At 43.8% G+C, this 10,898-nt stretch overlaps 1 protein-coding gene across 1 annotated transcript; it reads left to right on the forward strand.

The window, feature by feature from the left end:
• Positions 1–4,155: 4,155 nt before the first annotated feature.
• Positions 4,156–10,637, forward strand: LOC146556221 (interleukin-1 receptor type 2-like). Its single transcript, XM_085249824.1, has 9 exons — positions 4,156–4,244; positions 4,368–4,445; positions 4,831–5,083; positions 5,601–5,793; positions 6,200–6,368; positions 8,036–8,098; positions 8,277–8,409; positions 8,513–8,667; positions 9,617–10,637. Exons 1-9 carry the CDS (start codon positions 4,226–4,228, stop codon positions 9,646–9,648), a joined length of 1,095 nt encoding a protein of 364 aa, XP_085105950.1. The 5' UTR covers positions 4,156–4,225; the 3' UTR covers positions 9,649–10,637.
• The last annotated feature ends 261 nt before the right edge of the window (positions 10,638–10,898 follow it).

Genomic DNA, 10,898 nt, shown 5'->3' on the forward strand with positions numbered 1-10,898 from the left:
CTTTGGCGAGGAAGAGCGGCAGCAGGTGTTACGGGCTTATCGGGAGGACGAGCTCCGGTGGAAGCCCTGGCTCATCCCGGAGGAGGACCTCTCACCTGCTGCACAGCCTACCAGCCGCTCGCCGTCTCCAATCCGCTTAGACTTTACTTCGCCTGCCTCATTTCTGGCAAGGATGGCCTCCGATACTGTCTCTAATGATCATGTTTTACCTTCAGTTTGTGTAAATTTGGAATCATGTTCTTTTGTTTCTTCTAACTCATTTCAGGATGGGGTGTTGGTTGGGAGCACTACTGATTTAGTAAGCTCCCAGTCTGCACCACCACTGGCAGCCACTGCTCTATCAGACACTGCGTTAGCTGCACTTCCATTCATAGATGACTCAGAGTCTCTGTCTAAATCAACTTCTGGTGGGGGGCTAGCTGGGGAATGCAGGCCTGAGACTGCCAAATACCAGGCCGAGCCGCATGATTCCTGTCAGTCAGAGCGTAATGAGGCTTCAATCCCCTCTGACAGCACCACTTTTGTTTCATTTGTGCCTAATATGTTCTCTGCTAAAGCTAATGGCTCTGTCAAACCAATCACAGAAAAGTTCATTCAGACTCTTGGCGTTAACCTAGTGCCAGCTATCCCATCAGAACTAAGTGTAACTGCTGTATCTGTAAGCACAGACTCTGATCAGGTTACAAGTCCACCACATGACTTCAAAATGGACGTGAATGAGTCTTCTTTACCCAGTTGTGCCGACTTAATGGAGGTCCAGGAACCTAGCCATGAACTGATTAACCATGTTTCCATGAACGGTTCAGTTATACACGCAGCTCATGTGGTCGAACTAGCCCCTTTGGTGACTGAAACCCTGTCACAGGTGAAGACTGTCACAGGAAAACAACGTGACGTTTCCTTAGAGGAAATGAACTGTTCTGAGAGCCTTGGGGGTCCAACTTTCGAACAGGGGTTTTTCTTAACAGTTAACTCGCTTGCTAGGGATGGCGAAACTTCCGCTGGAGCTGATGCTGAGACCGTTACGGACTCTGGGCAATATTACAGGGTAGATGCTGCCTGTGTGACCAAGATTAATCTATGTAATCCTGGTGAGGGTGAGGCAGCCAATCTGAGTTTGTGTTTTTCTGCCTCTGAGTGTAAAGAACCAAAGACTGGGAATAAAGACACTGACTTTGTGTGTGGGAAGGAAAATGACTCGTGTGATGTTACATTAAACTTCCCAGAGAGTCAGCGGCATCTTTCTTCTGCCAGGGTAACGGCTCAGTCCCCTGTTCAGCTCTCTGTTTTGCCAGGGGTCTCCATCACTGCTCATCCTGCACCTGTAGCTGGATCCCTGGGTGTGCCACCTCGGCACCTCGCAGCACCCCCGCTGCTTCATGCCTCGTCAGCTGGAGGGCCCGAGGAGCCCATTCAGCCTCAAGCCTCGTCAGCTGGAGGGCCCGAGGAGCCCATTCAGCCTCAAGCCTCGTCAGCTGGAGGGTCCGAGGAGCCCGTTCAGCCTCACGCCATGTCAGCTGGAGGGCCCGAGGAGCCCATCCGGCCTCACGCCACGTCAGCTGGAGGGCCCGAGGAGCCCATCCGGCCTCACGCCACGTCAGCTGGGGGGCCCGAGGAGCCCATCCGGCCTCAAGCCACGTCAGCTGGGGGGCCCGAGCCGCCCATCCAGCCACCTTCTGCTCCTGCTTCGCCTGGCCCAGCCTCTGCTTCTGCTACGCCTGGTCCAGCCTCTGCCTCTGCTACGCCTGGTCCAGCTTCGGCTTCTGCTCCTACTTCGCCTGGCCCAGCCTCAGCGCCTGCTTCGCCGTCGCCTGGTCCAGCCTCTGCCGCAGCTCCTGCTTCGCCGTCGCCTGGTCCGGCTCCGTCACCTGTGGCTGCCACGCCACCGCCTGGTCCTACCTCGACTGGTCCTGTGCCCACCGGGCCTCGGCCAGTACGCCTGACACTGGAGGACCACCGCTGCCTTCCGCGCGGCCGGCCCCCTGAGCTGCTCCGCCGTCCCCTTCGCCGCCACCGTTGCCTTCCGCACGGCTGGCCTCCTGACCGGCTCTGTCACCTGTGGCGCCCGCCTGGTCGCCCCCCCGACTGTATGACCCTTGAACTCTTGTGCCCGCGCGTTCCGGGTCGGCCTCCCGAACTGCACAGCCACTGCCTCTCACATGGACAGCCTCCTGATGGGAGATGGCGTGGCCTGTTGGGTTGCCAACCCCCGGGTCGGCCGCCTGAACTCGTAAACTGTGGGCTGGTGTGTTGCCGCCCTCCGGGCCGACCCCCTGAACTATGTTTGGACTTTTGTCACATGCTCCAGTGTTTTCTGTTGGCTGTTTTTTTTCTTGTTCTGGTCCCTCCGTCCTGGTCCCCCGCCGCCCGCCCGGGCTCGGTGGTCTGTTTCTTTTGGTTTGGGGCTGTCTGGAGCCAGCCCTTGGTGGGGGGGTGGTGTCATGGTCCTGGGTCGTGCGACCCAGTGTTTTGTGTTTAGTCTGTTTTGATGTTTATTGATTGTTTAGGTTCATTTAGTTATTCCAGCTCATTTGTAATTATATTACCCTTGTATATAGCCTCCCTTGCCCTTCATGTGTTTATGTCCGTGTGTCTTGTGTTGTCAAGTTCATGCTGTCGCTTCTGTCATCTTCCCCTGATCATCCCTCATGTGTATTTAGTCTCTGTGTTTCTTACAGTCTGTGTCGCGTCGTCTGTGTTCCCACCCTCCATGTTTCCATGCCCAGTCTGTTGTATTCTAAGTCATAGCCTTACCTTAATTCATTTCCAGTTTAGGTTTCTGTTTTAGTTATTGCTTTTGTGCTGCCCTTATTCTTGTTTGTTTCTCTTGCGTTACCAGCCACAATAAAAGGCTCGCTTTTGTTTAAAGTTCACTCCCGTCTGCTCACTTGTGTTCGCACCTGGGTCCACCACACACACCACCGCATGGTCTGTCACAGCGCACCGTGACAGTCTGGCTCAGATGCTGGGAGTTCTCGCTGCAGTCTGCCGGCAGCGTCTCCTTTCAGGCAGGATAGACGAATGTCACAGAGCAGTGACTCAGTTTGTGGTCAAAGGCTTGCACCCGTTTGCCACAGCAGATGATTTTTGGTAAGTGAATGTGTTTAATTGTAGGCAGGGACATTACTGGATATTCTTGTGTAATTGCCACAGAACAATTTATGTTATACTTTGTTATTGCTACAGAAGAATATTTATTTTATTATTTTACATTTACAATTTTTTTTCCTGGGGACCCTGTGACACCCCATTGAAGAGCCGTAGGCTGGATCTCTGAAGCTCTCACTGTTGGGTTTGTAAGGCCATGTTACTCCTAAGTTTCTATCTTGTTCAAAGAGAAGATATAAAACAAAGTTCTAAGCTAATCGACCTTAGTGTTCTCCTTTTTAAAAAAAAAAAAAAAGAAAAAAGAATCGATAAGAGAATCGATAAAGAATCGAATCGTTAAACAGAATCGAAAATGGAATCGGAATCGTTAAAATCTTATCAATACCCATCCCTATCCATCGGAGTGTGAATGTTAGTTATAAAGCACTAAGAAAAATGTGCTTGAGAATGGGTGAATGCACAAGTTGTGTAAAGTGCTTTAAGTGCTCAGATGAGTAGAAAAACGCTATATAAGAACCAGTCCATTTACCATAATTGGAAGGTTGGTGGTTCGATCCTTGGCTTCCCTAGTTTGCATGCCAAATATTCTTAGGCAAGATAATAACCCCAAGTTGCCCTCCGATGCATTCATTGGAGTGTGAATGTTTATTAGTTTCCACTTGAGTTTAGAAGTGCTTCTATGAATGGGTGAATGAGGCATGTTGTATACAGTGCTTTGAGTACTGCGGGAGCGTAGAAAAGCGCTATATAAGAATCAGTCCATTTACCATGATAATTGTTTGGTTGGAGACTTTGTATTTTCCAGTTTACACTTGAAACTTTCTCTCTGGGCTGCACTGCAGTTGAGGAAACTTTGCATTGTTAGTTTCAGTCTACTTTTCTTTACAAGACAGTTTCCTTCTTCCAGCAACGCCTAAAATTGCAAAGTTCTGTTTCCACTCAAAGAGCATTATGTAGCATTTGAGGTTTATATAAACAACTCCTCAAACGCAACAACACAAGTCACTCATGAGGAATGAGGAGGGAGGAAGCTAGATCGTGAGAGAAAGAGAAAGGGAGAAGCAAGCAGAGGAAAAATCTGAGGCAGAGTAAAGTCGTTAATTTCTGCTGATCATTGATGGGTTTTAAAGGCTCTGGTAAGTTGTTGCTTTCACTGCATAAAATTTTCCAGTTGTTGCCTGACTGCTATTTTATGATGTTTATATACTTTCTAGCATGAATGCTGTGTTGTAAATGTTGTGTATCTGTGTGTTTTTCAGCCATGGACTTAAGTCTAGTTCTGGTAAGCTTTGTGTTTTTCTTCGGGCTGTGTGGAATATGTAGAGGATCTGAAGAGGGTGAGTAACACTATTTTACACACACACACACACACACACACACACACTGAACACATTAACAAATTTTTAAATGTTTCTGTAAATTTATCATATGTCATGTTTTTGCCAAGCTGCAGTTTGAGCCACTAGCATGATCTGAAGTATTTTATTGCCCTCTTGTGGCCAGGGATAGAATTACAACAACACTGATTTTTAACTCTGCTTGGGAAAGTTCAAGTAAAAACACATGGAGCAGGAAATATGTCACATCTCAGTTCAGTTCAGTTCAATTCAATTAATTTCAAACAAATAACAACATTATATTTGACTTTGAAATGTTTGATTTCTCAGCAATAAAAGGTTAAATAACTATTTTCTCTATTCCACACTTACATGTATGTTGCAGAGAACTGTACTGACTACAAACTCCAGTTTGAGAGGGTTTTCTCTGTTCCTGGAGATGTGGCTATGCTGAGAAGCACACTGGTGTCCTCAGACGTCTTTGATTTCAAAACTGTCCCGTACAACATCACGTGGTACAACTCGGTGTCAGGCCAAGAAATCAGCAGTCAGACTGGTCACATCCTGGTGCACGAGGAGACTCTGTGGATTCTCAATGTAACCATGAATGACAGTGGGGATTATGTGACCATACTGAGGTAGGAAGCACTAGTAGAAGTAGAAATATTAGAAATGAGTAGAACACAGTATTAATTTACACCTTACACAACTCATCGAACTGCCTCCATGATCTATCAGTAATCACAGTGAACACAGAGTGGTTTATGGCTTTTACTGTATTGGAAATTATAATAGGAGAATGACGAAACCGCCCACATCTCAGTACTTTCAAACACTTTTATTCCGATTGCCGTTCACACACGGGCTGCAGCTTTGCAGCTTGCAGCCACACACTCCAACAACAACAACCGGATTCCGCTCAGGTGCGTCCGCCTCCCGTGCAGCGGCACTGCTGCAATATTATCTATCCCCAACACAGAATTAGATTTAGATTTTCAAAATCTAAGATCAAGATCCCTTACAATTCCAACAAATTTAATATTAATATTGTTTGATTTTTGACTGTGGAGAAGGTCAAACAATGACCGTCACTGCCAGGGCGAGTGTGCCCAATTATCTATTCATTTATAATATTTCTGCTTAATTTCCCAACAGGACTCCTTCCCACTGCTACAGGGAGGCCAGCCGACTGGTGGTGGATGAAAGACCTACAGGAGAATGTGGAAGGCCGAGGAAAGCTTATCAGCCACTTACAAAAGGAGTCACTGACAATCTGAACTGCCCTCTGAAGAACGAAATGAATAAGCTGAACAGCTACAACATCTCTTCCTCCATCAAGTGGTACAGAGTGAGTTCTCCAGAATTGTTGTTGAGTGCTGCATGAAACCTAATGGTTTTAATGGAGAGACTGCACAGTAGCTGCAGCCTCAACTATTTACTACCACTATTCCAACTTCTATCAATACCAGGAATGTATTGAAACTCTGGGGAGATACGAGTGTTTAAAAATTGCAATTTGACTGACAGCAGATCCCAGTCTCGGTGTGTTTGTGTGCGTGCCCTTTAATTTTGTGGAAGGGAAACAAACAGTTTAATAATATTAAAAATCATGGAACTCTTTAAATGTCTATCTGAACAGATTAGGAGCATCAAAACTATCCCAGTGGCTGTAAACTGTTCTCCAATTTAAATAGTTAACATTTTTCTTCATGCATTGTTAATTTGAAAAAAGACTTATGCGTTTCTCCCTCTAGGGTTGTGACCCCATAGAGGACGGAACAGGCAGCTATGAGTACTGGGGTACCAGACTGAAAATTACCAGTGTGGACCTTCAACACAAAGGCACCTATACCTGTACTCTGACATTCACCCTGGGTGGCATCAAAGGATCTGTGTCAGAGACTATTAGCGCAGAGGTCAAAGGTGAGATTGTAGATTAAGAGAAACACTGAAATGAAGTGAGGGGGCTATGAAGTGGATGAAGTGTGGAAGGGCAGTTGGTCCAGATGACATACTTTTGTATGCTAGGAGAGGAACTTTGGCTCTGAATGACGTAGTCAGGAATGGTGAAGAAGTATGTGAGGGAGGCCATGTATGAGGACAACGAGACAGTGGTGCGGGGCGCATTCGAAGTGATAGAAGGTGTTTAAGGTGGGGGTGGGACCAGGGATTGACCATGCTGTTTGCGATAGTGATGGACAGGCTGAAGATGAGGTCAGACAGGATTATGATGATGTGAATTATGATGTTTGCAGACCTGTAGTGAGAGCAGGGAGCAGGTGGAAGACAACCTAGAGCAATGGAAGTATTGACTGGAGGGAAGATAATGATAATGGCGGTTTGGAGATGGTGGCAATGATAAAGAGACAGGAGGCCGAGCTGGGGGATTTGAAGATCTATATAGGTTTATACTGGGTGTGACAAAAATGATTAAGATTAGCATTGAACATATCAGAGAGGCTGCTAATGTTAACAGTTTGGAGATAAATGTAAAGAGGAAAGGCTGGGATGGTTTGGACGCATGCAGAGGAGGGAAAGGGGCTATGTTAGACATATAATGCTGAGGATGAGCATCCAGGCAGGAGGAAAAGAGGTAGAACACAGAGAAGATTCATGGATGTAGTGAAGGAGGGCATGTGGAGGGTGGGTGTGACAGAAAGGGGCAATAGGGATAGGGCGAGATAGAGGCAGATGATCTGCTGTGGCGCCCCATGAAGGGAGCAGCTGAAAAAAGAGGAAGAAGACAACAGAGTGATTTTTTTTTTTTGTCCATATGTAAAGATGAATTTAAAATAACAGTGATGATACAATAAGTAACTGTATAGATGTGCACAATGCTCTTCAGTCATAAAGCTGGTATTTCCGAGCACTCAACTTGGTTTTCATTTACTTGGGTTTGACTGTGTCATAATTATCCCCCGCTAAGCCTCATGTAGCTTATAGGTTAGCACCTAGATACCTCAAATTATGATTCACAGATTCACTTAGTGAAAATTGTTATGTTATATCTTGAACAAGCATGTGGCACAAGACGGGGAAATACAAAACAAAAACTGTGTTTGCCTTGGGCTACACAAGATAAAGACCTCGTCAGGAGCCCCCACACAGCTGAGAAGGGCAGCTGTGTCTTTGTTCTGTTATTCAAGCAAGGTTTATGTTTGACTGCTAACTGACCGTGATATCCACTTCAGTTAGTCAGGCATATACAGTAACGCCCTCAAACACAAACAAAACAGAACAGAACAGCTCCCAAACACTTGCAAGCGAGCTGAGGTATCGTGACTTCTATACTGAGCGCAGTTGAAAGGACAGAATCACGGTTGCCCAACACATCCCAGCCCAAAGGCCTCAAAGACTATCTTGACACTACTGTACGTTGACAAAAATCCGGTGAAAAAAGCATAATCGCTTCATTTTAACAATAAAAATAATAACAGAAAAAGAAACATCAGTTGTGTTAGTAATAATGGTTTCTTAGGTTTGCTTACTGTAAAACTGTGAAAGAGAAATATGATTCAATTTCCATTATATCTTTGTGATTATTCAACCTCTACTGTAAGCTACACAGTATTTGATGTTCTCTGTTTCAGGGGATTACTCTTTGGTTCCACAAGTGCATGAACCCTCCAATGATGTAATCAAAGCACAGAGCGGTAAGTCCTCTAAGATCTTCTGAGAAATGTGGTGTTCTGTTGATTTCATATTTATGTATCTCAGGCTTCATTTAGGCCAACATATTGGGTTGAAAGTCACAGACTTCTGCAGGGAGAGTAAATGCTAAATATACAGTTTCATGTTTATACTGAGTCACTGTTTTGCGCATGTTTTCAGGGTACAACTTCAGTAAAAGGTGCCTGGTGTTTGTGCCGGGTGTTGGGAAGCCTATCGTTGATATTTATTGGTTGGACAAAGATGGATTCTTTGAGACTAACACCTCTCACCGTGTACACATGTTAGAACAGCGGTCAGTACCTTAAATCTCCATCAATTTGTTTTATTTGCTTACTTTTGAGAACGTTGAGACTTTTGGGAATTTTAGGACGATCTCATCTCATTGTCTTCAACAGTTTGCTGCCCCAAGATGGCTCCAGTAAAGGTGCGTGGTTAGAGACCTGGCTGATATTTTCTGAGCTGAAGGAGGAGGACTTCAACATAAACTACACCTGCTGTGCGTACAGTGACAGGGGCTTTCCTGAAAGATATTTCAGTCTGCAACCAGCAGGTAAAAACATTATATCTCACCTAATGTTGCTTACTAACCTTGAGGACTAGTGTATGTTCTCCCAATCAGTTAATCAAGTAATCTTTTCTCTAAAATATGAAAAAGAAAGAAGTCAAACTGACTGGTCAGTAGGTGGTGATTTCTCTTATACCAAACAGAGCTTCAGAGCAGCTTAGGACTGCAGTGCAAGTTACCATGGCGATGTACTCCAGTAAGAAGCGAACCTTCGTAACAGTGAAAAACCTGGATTTGAGCTTAGTGAAGTTACCTCACTAAACTCAAACCATGCTTTGTGTAACAGTCCTCAAAGTGTGAACGAGCACAATGTAAAAAAACTTTTTGAATAACATCCAGTCAGTGAAAAAATTATTAACATTTAATCCACCAAAGCATTTCTATTAACTTCTTTTATTCATGTTGACTAGTTTTATATTATTTCACATGGGATAACTTTATTACCATGACAACAGATGTTCAAGGTAAATAAACTCCCAGTCAGACTAATCACAGGTCTCAGCACAACGAACTTTTAACTACAAAATATTAAAGAAGTCTATATCCAAAACATTATCTGTAGAAGATATTTATAAACTGTTACAAAGAGTTATGATTATTGTTTAAGCTTTTTATTTATTTAGTTTATTTCATCACTGCAGTCGGCACGCTTTGAAAGGACCAACCTGAATTGGACTGCAAGTCTTTGTTCAAAGTGATAATAAGACAGGAAAAATGTTAGCATAATTTAAACATCTATTTAATATCAATAATTACACCAGATGCAACATTTTCATTAAGGGAATTGTGCCAGCTTTGAATGATGATCTTTTTTATGAAACTGAAAAATAAAATAAACTAAAGGGAAAACTGTTGTAAAGTAAATCAAATGTTACATTTTTAAGGTTCACTCGCTTTTTTGACATTTAATTCTCTTGGTTGTTCATCTCCCCAGATTCAAACATCACCGTTGTAACTGGTGCCTGACTGTAACGCACAGTAACCAAACTGATGCATCAGCAAAGTACTCCATCTTTATCAGGTTTGCCTGTAAAATCCACTTATAATGGCTGCTAATCAGCAAATGAATAATTTTATGTTAATTATTGAGGTTGTAGTTTGCAGTGGGGATTTACTGGAATGAATTAACCAAATATAAACAATGTTTTCTTTGTAACGTGGGAAAAATGTAATAGAGCTGTTGTGTTGTACTGCACAAGATATTACTACTGCAATCAGTGTCCACTGTATATACACATATATATATGCAATAAATATTCTGAGCATGTTGTTCAGTAGACGAGTGTTGTGTTAATTTACAAACCTTTATATCTACACATTTAAACGGCAAACCTAGCTATCCTAAAAGAAAGTGGTTTGAGAAAATCTTCAAGGTGACCTGAATGTTTGACTTAGTGCAATGTACCAGTCATGATGTTTTGTTGCTATAAGTTAAGGTTTTCATAGGTGGTAGTGAGACAATCTTTCTTATATGTGTAGTCACACCTGAAAAGGAATTGATATTACAGGGCCATCGTTACATGTGTTATGAAAATTATCACTGAACACTTGGACATTTGCTGGGTTAATGAAGTCCACTGAGCAGGTTGGGGAGGAGAGGATGTTGTCTAAGCTAACATCCATCATGGACAGCCCCTCTCACCCCTGCATGAGACTGTACGAGCACTGAGCAGCTCGTTCGACAGACGTTTACACCCACGGTGTAGGAAGGAGCGCTACCAACAGGTCATTCTTACCAACAGCTGTCAGACTCTGTAACACAGTTTAACAATTTTTTGGTTATCTTACTCATCAGCTTGTTTGTTCACTGTACATGCATACGAACTTCAGTTGCTTATGTGTATAGGACCACTTTGTGTCTTGCATTTATATTTTATATCCCTCTTGCTATAAGATCTGTGTAACCACCAAATTTTCTTATTTGTGGGATAATAAAGGTTTATTCTATTCTATTACCAAGGTGAGCTGACTCTGATGTAATATCTGTCCTGCTGTCCACATCATCCTCCACATGAGAGACCCTGCAAACCCGTCATCGTTCGGCAGGATGTGACACAGAGCAGTGGGCAAACAGACCCAAACATTTCACAGGAAAAGGTTTTCGAGTGGGATCTACGGAAACTTGTTTTCACCATTTTAAAAAAATTCCAACCATAATATTTGGGGTTATTAGCTCACAATTCCTTGTTAGGTGTCTCACAATTTTTACTTAACCC

Source organism: Mchenga conophoros, linkage group LG16 (assembly GCF_057382185.1).
Source record: "Mchenga conophoros isolate Kocher_MC1m ecotype Shallow Benthic linkage group LG16, M_conophoros_male_GT1.1, whole genome shotgun sequence".
Classification (NCBI taxonomy): domain Eukaryota; kingdom Metazoa; phylum Chordata; class Actinopteri; order Cichliformes; family Cichlidae; genus Mchenga; species Mchenga conophoros.